The 20,913-nt window shown below is 46.3% G+C and overlaps 1 protein-coding gene across 1 annotated transcript; it reads left to right on the top strand.

Moving 5' to 3' along the window:
• The first annotated feature begins 16,987 nt into the window (after positions 1-16,987).
• Positions 16,988-20,614, top strand: LOC119285579 (rhamnogalacturonan I rhamnosyltransferase 4-like). The gene is made up of 8 exons (XM_037564883.1): positions 16,988-17,328; positions 18,226-18,293; positions 18,390-18,478; positions 18,564-18,717; positions 18,807-19,096; positions 19,190-19,394; positions 19,471-19,628; positions 19,838-20,614. Exons 1-8 carry the CDS (start codon positions 17,058-17,060, stop codon positions 20,097-20,099), a joined length of 1,497 nt encoding a protein of 498 aa, XP_037420780.1. The 5' UTR covers positions 16,988-17,057; the 3' UTR covers positions 20,100-20,614.
• Positions 20,615-20,913: the final 299 nt, after the last annotated feature.

Raw genomic sequence — 20,913 nt, 5'->3', positions numbered from 1 at the left:
ACGATGTCCATCCAACGGCCGTAGTGCTTCTTCAACCTCTGGTGTTTTTTCTCCAGCTGCCCACACCAGCGCTGGTCGTGCCGCGTGCTCCTGCCTCCCGTGGCCGCCTGTGCTGCCGTGGAGGCCTCACCGCCCTCTATTACTCCCACCGCTGGCCAGGCCCTATGGTGATGGTAGCCTCACACCGCAGTCGAACCAGTCAACCCTCGTACTCCTCTCTGCGTGGGCATCCACTGCCGCGTCTTCCCCGGCTCTGTGTCGTCCCCGTCCTAGGCCTCACCGTCGTCGACCGCCTTGGTGCTCTCGGCACGGCGTGGTCAATGTGGTCAAGGAACAACTTCCATCGGAAGAGTACTGTATGTGGAGAGGCTGACAGTTGGGTCCACAGCTGCAGCAAGGAAGTGCAACCTTATTACGCGCAAAATAATGACTCCTCCACCTGACAACAGGGACCCACCGAACGGGCCATCGTATTTCATGAAAAAAACATTTACCCACTGACTGCTGGGACCCACATGCTACATCTTCACACGCAAGGAAGTGCCTGACAGTCGGGACCCACCTGGTCGAAGCGTACGTAGCGTTGTCATTCTGGTCGTGAACGTGTACGTACATACTGGTCAATCGGTCTGTCTGCAGGCTGCAGCGATGAACCATGGCCAAGTAAGGAAGGGCACGTGTCGTAGAAGAGGCACGCACATAGCTTGTACACGTATGTACATCTAGGGTGCAAGAAAGTAAATACGGCCACATACGTACATACGAGCAGGGTCTCGAACGCCTACTCATGCATACGTACAACCAGGGATCGTGTACATGGAGAGGCAGCGACGGCGTCCTGTTCATTGACAGCCAACCAGCTGGATCGGAATAGAATGCATCGTGTTCAATGGGAGCCAACTGGCTTGGACAGAACAGTCAATCGAAACGAGGCCTGCCGTACCGCAGAACGGAGGAAACGGCCTTCTGTTCGACTGACCACGATCGAAACGGGATCTTGTTCATCAAGAGGGGTCTGGCGTAACGCAAAACGAAGGAAATGGACTTGTGTTTGAGTGCTTATGGTTGAAACGGGGTCCTGTTGATCGGGAGGGGTGTGGCGTACCGCAAAACAGAGGAAACGGACTTGTGTTGGAGCGCTATAGTCAAAACAGGGGTCCTGTTGATCGGGAGGGGTGTGGCGTACCGTTAAACGGGACTCCACGGGCTACTGTTCATCTCCACCGTCGACCTCCTCCAGCCTCCACGGGCTACTGTTCATCCACCATCGACCTTCTCCAGCCTCCACCTGCGACTGTTCATCCACGGACTCCTGTTCATCCAGCCTCCACCGCTCCTCCACGGGCTACTGTTCAACCATCCCTCTCCACGGGGGCATGTTCAACCACCCCTCCACGGGCTACTGTTCATCCATCCCTCTACCGACCACTATTCAACCAGCCGTCCACGGGTCCTGTTCATCCAGCCCTCCATAGGGTCCTGTTCATCCACCCCCAACCAGCTCGATCGGGGCCCTGTTCATCCAGGGCAATGGCCTCTACTACCACGGGGTCATGTTCATCCAACCCCCCACCGGGAACTGCTCATCCAACCCCCCCCCAAACAATGCTCATTGTTCATCAAGGGAAGGAGGCGGCAGGTTCGATCGGCTTCAGTTAGCAGCAGTAGCGTCACTCGATCGGGTTCAGTTAATAGCCAGATCGATCAATCGCTCGGGTTCAGTAACGCGTAGCTTGAAGTGCAATCGCTCAGGTTCAGTTAGAGCCTAATGCCTCGCACCCACGCGCATACGTGTACGAGAGAAACGCGCATCGCTTGGCCACCGACCACCCACCGTAACCAGGAATTCCTGGATATTTTCCTCGACCTCGCTTCTACCATGATTTATTCCGTCATGGACGGCCCAAAGAATGTCATGCAATTGCGTCTCCGGTCCGCCCAGGACGAAAAACCCATTTTCTGTCATGATTTTTTTGTCACAGAAGTAGGAGCCCACCACATCTATGATGATACGGGTTTCGTCACAATTATCGTCATAGAAGTGTCATAAGCATGACAGGAAAAAAAATCGTTCGGCCCAAAATGTCACGGATGTGTCTTTTTTTTGTAGTGCTCCATCCTTGCGACGCATGGTACACCTCGCTTGCCACCTGCTCGACCCTAGTGCCACTGATAAAATGAAGTAATAATACTGTTAAAATAGAGCGAGTGTCCTCTCTATCATTTCATTTCCAATGTAGATAAAGAAAGTGCTTTTCTTTGTTAGTATATGTTTCATCAACTAGTCCCATTGTTAATGTTTAAGTGTTTCTGCAAACTGGGGTGCTCAATTTTAGTTGATCTGCACAAAAATAGAGATTGGAATGTCTCAAGGCCCCTCCTTGTACTACCATTGTACACTGATGTTCATCACTGGCAGAAGGTGTATCGGGGAGAATTGGGTCGATTTCCAGTATGAGGCCTACCGTATGAGGCGTCGCAGGGCCCATCTCGCCCTCGCAGCATGACATACTAAGATACTATTGCAATATTTTCTTCTATTTATTAGTGTATGTTTCATCAACTAGTGCTACTATAATGTAATCACACTGTTTCATTATCTGTGCAAACATGGTTATTCAGCTGCATTTTGGTGGAACTATACAAATGTACGGATGGAACCAGCATATATGTAGAGTGCGAGGTGCCAAGTAAAAATTACCGACACCAACCATGAGCAATCTAAGCATTGGCATCCACCACCACCAGTGGGATGTGTGGCACTCTCTGTGGATGGATCTTTCTCGACAGCTAATCCTCTAATCAAATACTAGTAGCTTATATTGGCACCTTTCTAGGGAGTACTCTTTTCTGAAAGAAGCACCAATCTATTTTTATTTATTTGTACATAGTGTCACAACTTTGTTTTTGGTCCAGAGCTATTTTAGGGTGATTTGCGTAGTACTTGGAGACTGATTGTAAGCATGATTTTCATTAGTCGTCACACTGATTGTAAGCATGAGCAGATGAAAGATTAGGTTAGTGCGAAGCTTACCTTAAACCCTACCGTCGCTGTTGAAATGAGCCGAGCAGCGAGGGAACTGTGGAGAATGGCGGGGAAGCGACATCGCGCCATCCGGCCTCCTCTTGCGGTGGGAGAATGAATACTCATGTGGATCCGGCTGGCACTGCACCCTCACGAACGGCACACCGTACTCGATCGATTCATTATCCTTTGGATGCTCGACCTTCGACATGTACGCCCACCACCATCGCCTGACTTTCGCCTCGGGCGAATTTGTCTGCTCCATTGCCCAGAGGAGATACTCGATGAACTCGAAGGACTGCGGCGTGACTGCCGCCGAGGTGTACATCATCGCCGTCTCGCTCTTTCGCAAACATTGCCACATGGCCCTCACCGTCCTCGAAATCTCCCACTCATTGTCAAACCAAGTAAGAATCTCCTTCAACCTGGCTAACTTCGCCGGGTCACCGCCGGTGATCTGCCTGATTCACCGTTGCATCCTCTCCATAGATGTCCTTCTGAGAGGTCTGGTGCTAGCTTTGGAAGATGGGAGGAGAGACGGTGGTCTTGCAATAGAGAAGAGGGAGAGGCGAGATGATGGTTTTGCAATAGAGAAGATGGAGAGGAGAGGGGGTGGTTTTGCAATGGAGAAGAGGGAGAAGCGAGAAGGTGGTTTTGGAATTGAGATGATGAAGAGGAGAGGAGGTGGTCTTGCAATGGAGAAGAGGGAGAGGAGCGTGCGGTGGCGATTTAGGATTGGACGAGAGGGCCGACGTGATGTGACTGGATCAAAATCAAAATCAGATATGAACCAAATGATACAATTTTTTATGACATGCATTCACATTTTGCTTGTCAAATACAGTACGTGGTCAAACATTGACCCAAAATACGCAGAACAAAAAATACTTCCAAGACCAGCGCCGCTCCTCTCCTCTTAAACCACCGCCGCACCTCTCCTGTTCAAATCCAAATCCAACGCCGCTCCTCTCCCCTTCCATTTCAAAACCACCGCCCTCCTCTCTGAAAGTGTAACTAATCCCCGGGTGTTTTTGGTAATTCATAACAACATATAGCTCATTGAACTAATATCCATTCAAGTTAAATATTTCAGAAAGTTCAATGATTGGCATGGCATGGACTAGAGATGTGGACCCCTAAAAATGCTAAGGACAAAGATTGGCAAAGGCTCAAGACTCTTCATTTTCATTTTAGCGATCCAAGATCACATTGAGTCCATAGAAAAGCCAATACTACTAAAAGGGGATGAGGTGTTGCTTAATGGTCTACTTGCTCAAAGTGCTTAGTGATATTGCTCCAAAACCCTCAGGCACTTTCTCATTTCCACATATTTCCAAAACCTAAAAAGTCAAACTCAACCCCACCGATTTGATCTATCCGGCGCCACTGAGTTTATCTGACCTAGCCACTGCTAGAAACCCTAGTCAATTTGGTTTCACCGATCGAGATCTCGGTCTCACCGAGATGGCCTTGCAAACTCTCTGTTGCCTGTTGTAATTATTTTGGTCTCACCGAAATGTGCAATCGGTCCCACCGAGTTTGCTTGACCAACTCTCTGTTTGCTCATTGCTGAAATCGGTCTCACCAAGTTTATGCAACCGGTCTCACCGAGATGAGGTTTTGCCCTAACCCTAGCACATCGGTCCCATCAAGATTCCTAACATTCACATTTTGAACTGAATCGGTCTCACCAAATTCTTCTATTCGGTCTAACTGAGTTGGTTCAAATGTGTGTAACGGTTGGATTTTGTGTGGAGGCTATATATACCCCTCCACCCCCTTCCCCATTTGAGAGAGAGCCATCAATGCATGCCTACACTTCCACTACTCATTCTGAGAGAGAACCACCTACTCATGTGTTGAGACCAAGACATTCCAATCCACTCACAAGAATCTTGATCTCTAGCCTTCCCCAAGTTGCTTTCCACTCAAATCATCTTTCCACCATAGTTAAATCTCTGAGAGAGAGAGTTGAGTGTTGGGGAGACTATCATTTGAAACACAAGAGCAAGGAGTTCATCATCAACATATCATCTATTACCTTTTGGAGAGTGGTGTCTCCTAGATTGGTTAGGTGTCACTTGGGAGCTTCCGACAAGATTGTGGAGTTGAACCAAGGAGTTTGTAAGGGCAAGGAGATCGCCTACTTCGTGAAGATCTACCCGAGTGAGGCAAGTCCTTCGTGGGTGATGGCCGTGGTGGGATAGACAAGGTTGCTTCTTCATGGACCCTTCGTGGGTGGAGCCCTCCGTGGACTCGCACAACCGTTATCCTTCATGGGTTGAAGTCTCCATCAACGTGGACGTATGATAGCACCACCTATCAGAACCACGCCAAAAATCTCCATGTCTACATTGTGTTTGCCTTCTCCAAACCCTTCCCTTTACCTTCATATGCAATGTTTTACTTTCCGCTGCTACACTCTTAGAATTGCATGTGTAGGTTGGTTGCTTGACTTGTAATAGTTGCTAAAATCTGCCAACACTTAAAATTGGGAAAAGTTTAGATTTTTATTTGGTCAAGTAGTATAATCACCCCCCCCCCTCTAGAACTACTTTCGATCCTACACTCTCCTGTTCCAATACAAAACCAGCACTGCTCCTCTCCTGTTCTAATCCAAAACCAGCGTCGCTCCTCTCCTCTTCCATTCAAAAACCACCGCCAGTGAGTGAAGGTGTTGTGCAGAAGTAGATCGATGGAGGAGTACAACCGATACGTGAGCATCGCAGATGGCGACCCTGTGAAGCTAGCTAGGATGTTGGAGATACAGTCTTGGTTTGACAACAAGGACCAATTAGCAGCGACAGTGACTTCCATGGCCAAATATCTGCAACAGAGCGAAAAGGCGGCGATACTCTTGAAGGGAGTCGCACGGGAGTACATAGAGCTTCTCCTCTGGGCCATGGAGCAAACAGATTCACCGAATCCGATCGTGAGGCAACAGTGGTGAGAGTATCGATCCAAGATGGAGCATCCACCAGAGATTGAAGGATCGAGCATCTACAGGGTGTCGTTTGTGAGGGTGTTGTGCCAAAGCAAGCTGGTGGAGTCTTCATCGGCCGAACCCAACTGCAAGAGGAGAAAAGCAGTTGGCCCGACAATGCTTCCCCACCATCCTCTCCCTCACTATTCACCACGTCTCACCGGGCGGCTATTTTCCGCCGAGGAATAGGAGGGGACTGCCCCCCAACCCAATAGTCGGGCAGGTTGTGAATTGTGAGGAGGAGCTTAGGGTTGTCAGTATTTGCAGGTTGTGAATTGTGTTTTGTGTTGTGTATTTTGAGAGTACTTTCATATATGAATGTCTTCTGAATTTCGGATTTGCAGAATTGAGCATATGAAATACTTTATGAATTCTAGAGATCTATTTTTAGCACTTAAAAAATGTGCCAACACTTAAAATTGGGAAAAGGTTAGATTTTTATTTGGTCAAGTAGTCTAATCACCACCCTCTAGACCTAATTTTGATCCTACAAGTGGTATCAGAGCTTTGGTCTCCATTTGCCTTGATTTCCATAGCTTTGGTGATCATAGCCTTGGTTTCACAACCTAGGAGAGTATGGCGTCTAGCGAGGGAAATTACCACCATAGAGGTCCTTACTTTGATGGTACTAATTTTGCTAGTTGGAAGCATAAGATGAAAATGCATATTCTTGGTCATAACTCTGCCGTTTGGGCTATTGTGCATATTGGCTTGCAAGGTGAATACTTCGAGGATCGAGAAGAACCGGATCATGAAGTGTACGCGGAAGACTTGAAGATGTTGCAATACAATGATCAAGCTTGTGATATTCTTTTCAACGGATTGTGCCCCAAAGAATTCAACAAAATCAGCCACCTTGAGAATGCAAAGGAAATTTGGGATACTTTGGTTGATATGCATGAAGATATCGAGTCCATCAAGGAATTCAAATTGGATGTGCTTCAAAGTAAACTTGATAAGTTCAAAATGAAGGATGGTGAAGGGAGTCGCTGAAATGTACTCTAGGCTTGCTCTCATCACAAATGAGAATGCCGGCTTAGGAAGCGAAGAGATGACCGACAGATTCATCATCAAGAAGATCCTAAGAGCCTTGGATGGAAAATGTGATACCGTGTGCACCTTGATCCAAATGATGTCGAACTACAAAGATCTCAAGCCAACGGAAGTCATTGGTAGAATTATTGCTCATGAGATGTCACTTAAGGATAAGGAAGAGCTTCATAACAAGTCTAGTGGTGCTTACAAAGCTTGATGTGATGCTCCTACAACATCAAGTGAGAAACAAGTATTCAATAAAGAATTGAGCTTAATGGTGAAGAACTTCAACAAGTTCTACAAGAGTAGAAGCAAAGAGAGAAGTTCCCAAGTCAAGGTCCTACAATGACAAAAGATCTTCTAGTCGTGATCACAATTGCTACAATTTTGGAAGACCCAAACACTACTCTAGTGAGTGTACAGCTCCCTACAAAAGAAGAGAAGACTCGCCTAAAAAGAGAAGTAAAAGAGAGGAATCACCTCCAAGAGAGAGAAGGAGTAGAGATGATCGTTATGAATGAAGACCCTCTCGTAGAAGCAATGATTTGGAAAGTAAGGACAAGTCATCAAAGAGCTAGACAAGACGAAGACATCAAGCTCATGTTGGTGAATGGGTATCCCGTTCTGACTCCGGCAACTACTCCGAGAGAAGTTATCACTCCGACTCCGAATATACTCAAGATGAAGGAATTGCCGGTCTTGCACTTGTGTCATCCAACTCCTACAATATATTTGACTCACCAAATGAAGGAATTGGAAGATGATTTATGGCTAAAGGCCCTAAGGTATCACACCCCGAGTATGTTGATTTCAATAATGATGAAGATGATTTGCTAGGTGATGATGATTTACTTGTTGACAACACTAGTGATGAAAACTATGATGAAATTGCTATTAATCATGCTAATCAAGATAAAATGAATGACAATGATAAGAAGGATATTGAGCGTCTCACTAAAGAACTAAACACTCTTAAGTTAGCTCATGAAACTACCTTAGAGGGATCATCTAGAGCTTTTAAAGACTCATGAGAAGCTACGCTTTGAGAAGCTCAACTTAGAGCAAGAGCATGGGTTCTTAAAAGCAATCAATGATGATATTCGAAAGAAAAGTTCTTCTTACATTGCCAAGTGTTTACTCTTGTCTACTTACATGCCACAAGTAAAGTCTAGCAACAAGAGCAAGAAAGATTCTTCTTCTAGTAGTAACAACAATCATGTTAAATCCAATATTGTTGCTTCTAGTAGTTCTCTTGATCTCACTAATGATTCTCTTATCCAAGTTACACTTGAGCAAGAAAATAGCTTATTGAAAGGAATTATAGAGAAAGGTGTTTACAAGAGCCTTGCGGAAGTAAGCAATTTGAGGAAATTGTGCGCAAGCAAGGAAGGCACTGGAAGAATCAAGGCGTTGGTTTTGAATGAAAGTTCAATGCCAATGGAGTTGATTGGGAAGAAGATCAATACCCCAAGACGAAGTTTGTTCCTCAACAAGAGAAGTATGACCCCACTTCTTTCAAGGGGACAGAAGCTCAAGATGATCTTCCACCACAAGACCACAAGCTAAAAGGCAATGACAAGCTTCAAGAAGAGATTGATTCATTTGAAGAAGCTCAAAAGACCTTGGTCAAGTGGGTTCCCAAGACTACATCAAGTTCTACTTCATCAAGTATGATTACAACTCCAAGGATTCCCATCAAGTTGATGTGGGTTCCAAAGAAGAAGAACTAGAGAGTTCTTGACGGTGACTCCGCCAACATACTTCATTCATATTCATTTTGGCAAGGACAAGTGTAGTCAACTTCCATATCTTACACTAGTTCAAGGAGTCACGAACCCTCTTGTTGGTAAGACAAGGGACAAGGTAACCTAATGCTTTCATGGACATCGTCATATGTGTGTTTCACTCTATGTCTATGGATATCCTTGTATGTTCCTTGTGGGACTAACCCATGTAGGTATTGAAAGTGCAACTCACTCCAATGGATTGCTCCAAATGATCTACATCAACATTGAGCATCCACGTCTTCAACATCTACATGAAGTCATCTTCGACAAAACCCAAGGTTAGTTCATCCCTCTTAGGGGGGATATCACATCTCGAGGGAGCTTAGCTCTAAGAATTGAGCTAAAGCAACTCAAATGATGTGAACACAACAATGCTTTTATGTAAAAGTGGTAACCCCACTTGTGCTTAAACGATGAGTATGACCTACGATCAAATGTTCTCATTTGACTGCTCAGTCAATATACTCATATATAGATGACCTAGTCATCGCCAATTGCTTGATAGATGCTAGAGTGATTGTGCGTGCTTTGCCACATATTTCATTTGATATCTTATTGTGTGAGCATGTTGGTTGCATAATTTTCTCCATTCGAGGACATCCATTTGTTGCTTTGATTGTTTGATTTTTCTTTTTGCCAAATGGATGGACAAGAATTCCTAAGTACTCCCTCTAGCTATCTATGGTTTTCTCGCCTCAAACTCTTTTCATGCTACATCACAACACTTGAACAAGTCGAATTCAGACACTCGGAGCCACCGATCCGTCAAGGGCTTAAACTTCCAAAACCTCTTAATGCATCTTGGTCAGACCAACTCATCACACTCGGTCTCACCAAATTCATTAAGTTGATCTAGGTTTTCATCTCGGTGCAACCGATTTGAACAATTCGGTCACACCGAGTTGTTGTAACTGCTAGCAGTTTTGCATCTCAGTGTCACTGAGTCATTCCACTCAGTCACACCGACAGTGACTGGGTATATATACCATGGGTTGAAATTTTGGAAATTCCTCCAAACCACTCGTCCGCATGTCCCAGCTCTGCCGCCCCCTTGGTCTCTGGATCATCTCTATCGTCGCCAGTGTCCTCCTGCCGCTGGTCTCTGTCACCGTCAATGGAAATCTCACCGTTGTTGTCATTGTAGCGAGTTTGTAGCCAAGTTAGGGTACGAACTCAACCTCTTTGTGCGTTCTCTTTTTCTGATTCTTGCACAAAGATCATTGCCATTGTTCTTACCATGAATGAGAACAATCTATCCACCAAAAAGTTCCATTAGAGTAGATTTGATGCAAAAACTTAGGGTTAGGTTTCCGCCAAACTCATATTGGACCGACCGATCTGAGGATCTCGGTCTCAACGATTTGGTTCAGGCCATTGCACAAGTACAACTCGGTCTAACCGAAGCGTAATAATCGGTGTGACCGAAATCACTTACTCTGTGAAACCCTAGCATCTCAGAGTCACCAAACTGCATCTCGGTCTGACCGAAATTGCATGTTTAGATTTTGTTAATGCTTCGGTGTCATCGAGTTTGTCAAATCGGTAGCTCCGAAATGCTTTCTGCAAAAAACTAAAGTTAAGTTTTGTCTCAATATTTTTGCAAAATAGTTGTGTTTTGTGATGCTCATCCACTCTACCTATACCTATCTATTCACAGGGTCAGTTTCAGAGATGTCATAGGACAGTGACAGTCAGAACAGGTCTGAAGAGCAAGTGAATCTCAGTGAGGGCACTAGTCCCTCCAACAACAGTTATGATGATAGTAGCAGAAGTACTCCAAGCAACTTGCCTTAGGCTGCTACTAGGCAAAGGAAGAAGAAAACCTCAGAATCTAAGGATGAAGATTTTGTTGTTGAGGTGGAGGTCACCTCAAAGAAGAAAGTGCTCAAGAAGGAGTGTGTTTCTATTGCCACAAAGCCTGGAATGCATAAGAAAGCTCCTGCTAAGAGGAAGCCCATGTCAAAAGCCAGAGCCTCCACTCAAGAAACTATCGAGTTCACTCTTGAACCAAGAGAGGAAGAGGCTGTTGTAGGAAAGAAGAGGAAGGAGAGAGTCAAGAAGACTGTGGCCCGAGTAATTGGCAAACCTTCCATGATGAGAGATTCAGATGAAGATGAGGAGGAGGAAGAGCCAGCTGCACCACCATCAACACCATCTTGAGGCACACTCTGTTGCACAAGTCAGGAGATCATAGGATGATCCGTGGTCAAGTGTGTTTGATGTACCACATCAACTTGCTCCATATGTTTGATGTGCCACAAAAGTTCAAAGTGATGAGTTTGATAGTTGAAACAGTGAAGAGAACTGCAACTGATCAGAAGAGATCATGTGGATATGCCCCTCATATACAGATGTTGATCAACTCCAAGATGGGGACAGGGACATATCTTCTTGATAAAGAGCATCTTCCCCTGAGGCCAGAATTTGAGGACAATGAGATTGTCATGGATGCCTCACATCCAACATGTGCTAAAGCCCATGAGAAGAGAGAGAGAGATAAGACTGCAAAAGCGGCTAGTGTACCAAATGCTTCACAAGTGGTGCTAAATACCAAGCAAGATCAACTCAGTTATTTGCTTGAGGCTACTGTCAGGATTGAGAAAGGCTTGGCCACCCTGACTTAGAATCAAGAAAGTCTTGAGAGGATCATTGAAACCAAACTCCATGATCTAGATGTGAAGCTCATAGAGATCCAGACTACTATGGAGAAGTTCCAGGAAGAAGTTGAGGACAGGAGTAACTCACCTACCACAAACACTTTTCAGAGAGTTCCAAGGGCACAAAGGTCTATAGCTATGCCAGTTGTTAGAGACTCCAGGGCACAAAGGTCTATAGCTACAACAGTCATTCCTCCAGTTTCAACTACTCCAGCTCCTCAGACATCTTTAGAAGCATTTGCAGATGTTTTCCTCTCCATGCCTTCTACGCACACATGAGCAACCATCCAGAAGACCACTTCAGCAGCTCCTGGAGATCGTGCCTAGAGTGTTGCATAGCACTATGCATTTTCAAGATTTTTGGTAACTTGTTGCCAAAGGGGGAGAAATTATATATATCATTAGGCTTCGAGAGAGAGAGAGAGAGAGAGAGAGAGAGAGAGAGTTTTGCTTTTTGTTGCCTCTCTTGCTACTTTGATCATTTGCTTTAATTGTTTGCTCGTTTGATTCATACCACAATATTTGTGCTTGTTTGTGAGATACTCTTGTGATCATGTGTTTGATCATACTATACTTTAATGTGTGCTTGCATGATGATGTCTATGATATTTGTGTGTGATAAATCATGTTTTCCCTTGGTGATGAGTGCATGTTACTTAACTCTTATCATTTTGAGCGCTCCACCAAGATGTATGTGACATGGAAGAGTGGCCCATGATCCTAATCGATTGTGCATTTGCATTCAAAAGAAAATTTTAAATAATGCACAAATTTAAGGGGAGCTCTTGCTTATCACATACTTCCCAAAGAGACTATGTATTTCACTCATGTTATCATTTCTCGAAGCTTTGATCTATATGTTGTCATCAATTACCAAAAGGGGGGAGATTGAAAGTGCAACTAATCCCCGGGTGGTTTTGGTAATTCATAACAACATATAGCTCATTGAACTAATATACATTCAAGTTAAATATTTCAGAAAATTCAATGATTGGCATGGCATGGACTAGAGATGTGGACCCCTCAAAATTCTAAGGACAAAGATTGGCAAAGGCTCAAGACTCTTCATTTTCATTTTAGTGATCCAAGATCACATCGAGTCCATAGGAAAGCCAATACTATTAAAAGGGGATGAGATGTTGCTTAATGGTCTACTTGCTCAAAGTGCTTAGTGATATCGCTCCAAAACCCTCAACCACTTTCTCATTTCCACATATTTCCAAAACCTAAAAAGTCAAACTCGGCCTCACTGATTTGATCTATTCGGCGCCACCGAGTTCAGCTGGCCTAGCCACGGCTAGAAACCCTAGTCAATTTGATCTCACCGATAAGGATCTCGATCTCACCGAGATGGCCTTGCAAACTCTCTGTTGCCTGTTGTAATTATTTTGGTCTCACCGAAATATGCAATCGGTCCCACCGAGACCAACTCTCTGTCTGCTCATTGGTGAAATCGGTCTCACCGAGTTTATGCAATCGGTCTCATGGAGATGAGGTTTTGCCCTAACCATAGCACATCGGTCCCACCAAGTTGATCATGTCGGTCCCACTAAGATTCCTAACGTTCACATTTTGAACTGAATTGGTCTCGCCGAGTTCTTCTATTCGGTCTGACCGAGTTGGGTCAAATGCGTGTAACGGTTGGATTTTGTGTGGAGGCTATATATACCCCTCCACCCCCTTCTCCATTTGAGAGAGAGACATCAGAACATGCCTACACTTCCACTACTCATTTTCTAAGAGAGAACCACCTACTCATGTGTTGAGACCAAGACATTCCAATCCAACCACAAGAATCTTGATCTCTAGCCTTCCCCAAGTTGCTTTCCGCTCAAATCATCTTTCCACCATAGCCAAATCTGTGAGAGAGAGTTGAGTGTTGGGGGAGACTATCATTTGAAGCACAAGAGCAAGGAGTTCATCATCAACACGCCATCTATTACCCACTACTACAGGATGCTGCCAACGCGACACTACGATGAGAGACCCTTCAACGAAACTGTGTGCGATGCAATAATCGCAAATGATGGTGTAAAAACCGTCAAAAAGGTGCAAAGCATTTGCGATGGCGGATGCATCAAACATGGTTCAGATTTTAGTTGTGTGTGCGATGCAGGGCATACGGTTCAGTTTAATTAATTGTTTGCGATGAGGAGGAACAAAAGAAACGGGTAGCCAGATGAAGGTGTGTGCGTATAGGGACGGAGGAAGGAGACCGGGAGGAGGAATCAAAGACCATTAAGAGAGAATGTCATGAGAGAAGGCCACTGGAGGAGTCCAAACCAGTATCCAAACAAAAACTGAATGTGCCCATTTTGCACTTTCCAGACCAAAACATATTTTTGTATAATCTGGTTATTCAAGTAATACCAATTTTTCTAAAAGTCGGCTAAAAACTTGCATTTTTACACTATGGCTCACTTCTTCTATCCAAACTACCAGGAAGTATGAATAATCTCACGGTCTGGGGTGTTTGTGAGCGGGGGGCTGGACAATTGCATGTTCCTCGTCTTACTCGCTGCGGCGAGGCCCAACATGCAGAGCTCCTCGTGCTCATGGCGGCGGTGTCGTCCCTCCTCGTGGTGGATGCGCGGTGGCTTCCTGTGTCTGCAGCTCCCCATGGTGCACTCTCCTCTATCCGGGTGTATGAGCTTGCCCACTTTAGGGCCACCCAAGCGCCCCAAGCCATCTTCCTATAAGAGTCACGGGCATCGTCCAGAGTGCGGTTCTTCGACTAGCTGCTCATGCAATGTCGGGTCCACATGTGCGGCGTGTTGCTCAAGAAGACGATCATCTCGCCTGGAGACGAGGAGTGCCCCATCTGTGCCTCTGCCCCTGAGACGGCTAATCACATGATCTTCGAGTGCCCTTTGTCGTTCAGTTCTGGCAGCACCTGGGTGTGTGTCTCTCTGGTGCTTCAGTGCGTGCTCTGCAGTCGCTCGATGTCTCCAACACTGTCGGGGGGCTTCCCCCACCGTCTTTGTCCAGCTTTGCTGCTGGCGGCTCTGGAAGCACAAGAATGGGGTGGTGTTTCATAGGCTACCCCCTCCCTGTCAGGTGTCCTAAGCGGTTACAGGGAGGACCTGACACTCTGGCGCGGCCGCCTGCGTGTGACTGATCGAGGGCACGTCGAAGTCTGGCTCAGTGCGTCCCCCCCCCGCCCCCATGGTGTATGGTGTGGGTTGATCGTGTGTGTCTTGGTCCCTCACCCTCTCCCTCTGTAATCCTTCTCTTGAGTTAGCCTTTAGGCTACGCCCGTAAACCGCTGCTGTTACCAACTTGGGGCCTATCCCATCGAAAATATATAAAGATTCAGGTGGGGGATTCCACCCCACCCCCCGGGGGTTTAAAAATTCAAAAAAAAAGTATAAATAATCTAAATCAAAAGGAAAAAATGATTCGAGGATGCAAACATTGATTATTAGGCGAGATGAGCATAGATGGAATGACTATGTTTCTACCGGTGGAATCTATCCATTTTGTTCAAGTTTTAGATTTGGCATATGTTACCCCATTTTTCTTGATTTATTTCAGTGTTTTCTGCGCTACTATCTCACAATGATATGGTGTGCCTATCAACTATAAAGCATTTGTAATGACTTCGTTATCTCATATCTATGGTCCCAATCTCTCGGAGGGTCGGGTGTTCGTGTGTGTGCACGGTCATAGAGATGAGTGTAACTAGGCATTTACATTTTTATTGTTGGTGAACTTTGAGTAATCTCTATTCAGCCTTTGCTCTAAGGGCATCTCCAACGCCGACCCTCAAACCTCCTGCATGCGTCCGGACTGCGGAAGCCATCCAACGCAGTCCTGTGTCGGTCTGCGACGCGTTTCTCCTGCAAACCAGAGACAAACGTGGGGAAGGTTTGCGGGAGTCCGAACCGCTGTCACACTCGCTTCTGATCGCCCTGGCTCACCCCACCCCCCCTCGCCCCCCGCGCACTTCCCGCCTATCGTCTAGCTGCCCGCATTCATGCCGTTGTAGAGCGCGCCGCTCGACGTTGAAGGCGGCTCAGGGTGGACATGACCTGTCACTCCCTCCGCCATCGAAATGGCGCGCCGGCTGAGGGCGCCGCCCGCTGCACGCCCGGCTGAACGCGCCTCCTCGCCGCATTCAAACACCTCCATTAAACCCACGTGGAAGCCAAGAAACCTACTCCGGTCACACGTCCGTTCACAGGCGGGCTCAAATTAAACGCAAGGCGGGGCAAACTCCTCCCATCTGCCCTCTATTTAAACGAGGCCAGAGGCCGGGCAAGATTCGCACCACTCAGCCGCTCCCATCTCCTTCACCATTTCTCCACTCTTTCGAGCATCAACGAGCCGGAAGAGCAGTTCTCCGGCATAAAAGCTAGCTGGGTGGCCTGCCGAGCCCGCCGGATACGAATGAGGCAGCTCGCTGCACCACCTCCCCCGCCTAGCCCGATGGAGCCAATTACCGCCCCAAGCCGGCGCCTGGTTCAGCAACTCGCCACTCGAAGCCAAATCATGGAAGAGTGGCGAGTTGCTCCATCCCGGCACAGGGGGGAGCACGGCGGCACGGGCATCACCGCCTCCAGTGTGTGCGACCGCGCCATCCGTCGTTGATGCGCGCGTAGTCGTGCCATGCATGCAGAGAAAGAAGTCGGCTGCGCGGATGTCGACGAGGTGGCGGCCAGCATGTCTGCGCCACCCGCCATCATCGAGGAGAAGTAGAACATGGAAGGCCGCCGCCGCCGCTTGTATCGCATGGAGGCCGCCACCGCTTGTATCCCATGGAGGCCACCGTCGGTGCGTCGCCGGCCTGTACAGCCAGTGACCTACCCGGTCTTTATCTCAGACCATCCTGGGCACACCCGTCTGGGCTTCACGGAAGCACCTTCCCCTCCGACTGAAGCATCCTCTTTGCCACTCCAATGAGTGGCGTAGCCAGACATAGGGAAGATACGTGGAAGAATGTGCCTCCAGGGCTCGGACGGTCCGGTTAGCGAGCTGCTGGACATGGGGAAGACAAAGTGATCCGCCGCGGCCAACCGTAGACTAGTGCAGTGTATCCGTGTCGTGAGAGTGGAGCTCCGCACGACTGTACGTGCAAATACATAGTTTTACCTTTTTAGTTAAAATATGTTCAAAATGTAACCGTCCTCGTCCGGTTTGTATGAAATCCGTCATGTTTACATGAAATCCGGCCGTGTTTGCATGAATTTCATCCAGTTTGCTGGAAAAAAAAGTTTGAAATGTATGCGGCTAGCGTTGGATGATGTTCTCTCATATCCGTGTCTGTTGACAGATGCGGGAGAAAACTTATGGGTTGCCGTGTGAGATGCCCTAAAATAGTGGGCTTTGTTTTAAAGTAGGCTTAGAGTAGAGGCTCTTGCCGGAGATGCTTCTAATCCCTACAGTAGTAATTATCTTTTGATAATTACTACTTTTTTTTTTTGAGAAAGTTTTGATAATTACTACTAGTACTACCAATCGCACCCACCCTGCAGTTAAGCCCAGTCTGTGGTAGAACAACGAACGCTCCTGGCCATCCTGCGCTTGTATACACGACCACTAGTTAGTGGCCATAGGAGTCGGAGGCCCGTATGGCCAAGCAAAAGGCCTCGCTTCCGGTGATCCGCCGCCGCATAGGCGGTGTCGGTTTGTTGCGCTGGGCGGTGCGGGTCGCCTCCAGCATAGTGCTCTGGACGGCGCTCCTCCAGCTCTCCACCTTCTTCGGTCTACCCCTCTCGCCGCTCCGCGCCGCCCGCCCGTCCTGCATAGGGAACCGCAATACCTCTGCAACCGCCTCCGCCGTAACCGCCGTCGCCTCCGACGATGTAGGGGACCTTGCACCCCCAGCTCTACCTACCAGGAGTAAGTGGTTCTTGTCTTCTTGATCTCGCCGTTGGGCGATTCTTTGTTCTGGGTTGGGTTCTTGGAATCTGGTCCTACCTACTCTCGTCCTCCTTCGTTGAGGGGCTCGCTATCTCAGTAGCGGCAGCCCAAATGTGGTTACTGACAGCATTCGTTAGATAGGATCGAATCGTTTACGGGAATTGAACGAACGAGCCCAGCCAATTTGAGTCATTCTTGGTGTAGATCGTTAATCTGGTGCCATTGGGATGTTTGGAAATTCATGATTGCCGAAGTTGTGAGTTCATAGTTGCATGATTTCTCTTAATTAGTGCATGTCTTGGTTCTTTTAGTTTTCAATGCCGATTTGGTGGGTTGGTCAAAAATGGATTTCGATGGGCTCTTGTGACGGAGACTGGCTAGAGAATAATTGATTGTTTGGTGTTGTCTTATGCTGTTTCCAGTTAGTTGGTGAGTTGGGGTCGCTTTGGTCCTGTGATGCGAGTCGTTATGCCAAAAAGTGGGGTCTTAATTTGTGTTTTGGCTTGTTGACAAGGTGCATTTGTGTCGTTTGCTTGGGAATGCTAGGTCTAATATCTGTTGTAGACATGGAGATAATTGGTATTTATATTTAAGGAAAACTTTATGTTTCGGCAACGTGGAAGTTTTTCCCTGTTACACGGTGATGTTCTAATCACCATGTTGGTGATACATCCAACAGAAACAGTTTGTAGCTCCCTTTGCAGAAAATTTTATTGCTCAAGAATACAGTTTCCTCATCTTTACCTGAGTCTACTGTGTAGTTTGATTTTGACATATATGCAGCATCAACTGGTAGTGGTGTTGATAGTAGCAGAGCTGTTTACGCTGCCACAATGATAAGTTCAGGCAGAGTAAATCTTTCTTTCTCTCCTGTAGGATCTTACAGAAGTAACGGTTATCTTCTTGTTTCATGCAATGGCGGTCTGAACCAAATGCGAGCTGCGGTCAGTAATGAATGCAAACTCTCTGGTCTTGTGTTACTGAAATGTTAGCGTCCAATTATGCTCTGCTAATGCTCCACGAAAGCTTCTCTTGTGCAGATATGTGACATGGTAACTGTAGCACGCTATTTGAATCTGACCATGGTTGTACCTGAACTTGATAAGCAATCCTTCTGGGCTGATCCTAGGTGTGTGGTTCTCACACTTCCTTTTGGTGGTTGATTATGCAGTTAGAACTTGCAATTGCTGACTCGATGTATTTGTACTTTGCAGTGATTTTGGAGATATATTTGATGTGAATCATTTCATCTATTCTTTAAGAGATGAGGTGAAGGTTATCAGAGAACTCCCACATAAGTTTAATGGGAAAGTTCCATTATCAATGCAACCAGTCAGCTGGTCTAGTGAGAAATACTATTTGAGACAGGTTAGAAGTAATCTTCCTCCAAGAGATAGATTTATACTTCTGTCCTATCCTCTGCTTGATTCTTACTGTCAGAGCTGTCTTCCTTCCAGATCTTGCCTCTTGTACGAAAGCACAAGGTTATACGTTTTAGCAGGACAGATTCTCGCCTTGCGAACAATGGCCTTCCTCTGAAGCTCCAAAAGCTTCGCTGCCATGTTAACTACAATGCATTAAGATTTACACCATCCATTGAGGCCCTAGGCAACAAGATGATATCGAGTCTCAGGAAAACTGGATCTTTTGTTGTGCTTCATCTGAGATATGAGATGGATATGCTCGCCTTCTCTGGCTGTACACACGGATGTTCTGGTCAAGAAACAGCAGAGCTCACGAGAATGAGGTTCCTTCGGCGATACAGCTTTTCAGTTAACCATACTTTCTCCTCCCATCATTTGTATTGAATGTTCATTTCTGTCTGTTCTTTGGACCTCAGGTATGCATATCCCTGGTGGAAAGAAAAGGAAATAGACTCTGAGAAGAAAAGGCTCGAGGGCCTCTGCCCGCTTACACCTGGGGAAACAACATTAGTGCTCAAAGCTCTTGGTATCCCCAGGGACACTAGGATATATATTGCCTCTGGTGAAATCTACGGTGGTGAAAAAAGATTAGCTGCGTTGAAGGCAGAGTTCCCTAACATCGTAAGCAGATCATAATTTAACATCCAGAATTTCTTGCTAACATTAAAATGATGCTTATCTGATATTCAAACTGTAGGTGCGTAAGGAGATGCTTTTATCTGAAGATGAGCTACACCTCTTCCAAAAACACTCGACTCAAATGGCAGCCCTGGACTATCTTGTTTCTGTCGCGAGTGATGTTTTTATTCCCAGTAATGATGGAAACATGGCTAAAGTTGTGGAAGGACACCGCAGGCATGTCTATCTGACCTTCCTAATATGAGCATATTTTCTTCTTCCCACCATGTTTATATGTTATTATGACATGATTAGCTGGGTGGGAAGTCTAGTGTACAGCTATCGTGTGGATGTAGATGTTTGCTTTGAAGAATCGCGGCTATAGTGAGCAAGAGTAAAATGAACACCCCTAGGTTAACTGAGAGGTGTATATGTTGCAAATGCAGGTTTATGGGCTTCCACAGGACTATACAGCTTGATAGGAAGAAGCTGGTTGAGCTTATAGATCTTTTTGAAGACCAGGAGCTGTCATGGAATGAATTCTGTACTGCTGTCAAGGAGCTACATGAGGGCCGAATGAGCCAGCCCACGAGAAGAAAAGTCATCGCAGGGCAGCCTAAGGAAGAGGACTACTTCTATGCAAATCCTTATGAGTGTCTTGGGCCTGCTAGAAAGAGAAGGGAAAAGCTAAAACATACAGAGACATAAACACTACACTTGGGTGCCCGATTGATCAGTATAGAAGGCTGAAGTTAAAAACGGTAACACGGTTTGACAGCTACATCTAGATGCCCATCCTAATAACCTGATCAGCTGACTGCAGTAGTGGCATAACAAGCTTCAGCAGCCACCTCATGTACCGAAGACAGTGCTCATATTTTTTCGCCGAGCCTCCACTCATGAAGTTGTAACACTGCTGTGCATGTGCAACCTGTAGCTCAGCAGAGTATTCTTCTGGATTGGATGATCCACATGGGGTGTGAAGGAGCCTATGCCACCCAGAGGCTTGATGAGGGTTTCCCAGTTCTTCAGGATTTCTGATGGTGCGGCCTTACTCAGCTGTAAGTGCAACATGTGAGTGAACTGTAATGTAGATCTAACTTCGCTTGGGTCGCACCAGATGCTATGTTGTAGCGTTAGATTGCAGCATTTGCTTTTGATGTACATAAACCTTGTCGAACTCCTCGAATGGAAAATGCACTGCATCTTTTTTGTAAGTGCGAATGACTGGCATGCCGATGCAAGGCATTGAGCTGGTATGACGCTAGGTCATGCATGTTTTGTAGACGTACTACACAGGTGCCGCACACCATACTGATAACTTGAGATTTTTATCGTATCGCTTGGTAGCCACGATCTTAATATCTGATACCACAAGCATTCAACTTGTTTCGTAAATAAGGCCATAAGGGCACGAGCACAAGGCAAGACCATCTAGTATACTGAAAACGTACTTCTCTAAATGAACAATTTTAATAGCTCGTGCTTTCGAAGAAACACTTTCATTCCAGCGGCTAATTTG

This window comes from Triticum dicoccoides, chromosome 4A, assembly GCF_002162155.2.
Source record: "Triticum dicoccoides isolate Atlit2015 ecotype Zavitan chromosome 4A, WEW_v2.0, whole genome shotgun sequence".
NCBI classification, from domain to species: domain Eukaryota; kingdom Viridiplantae; phylum Streptophyta; class Magnoliopsida; order Poales; family Poaceae; genus Triticum; species Triticum dicoccoides.
This window is presented reverse-complemented; position numbering and strand designations above follow the sequence as displayed.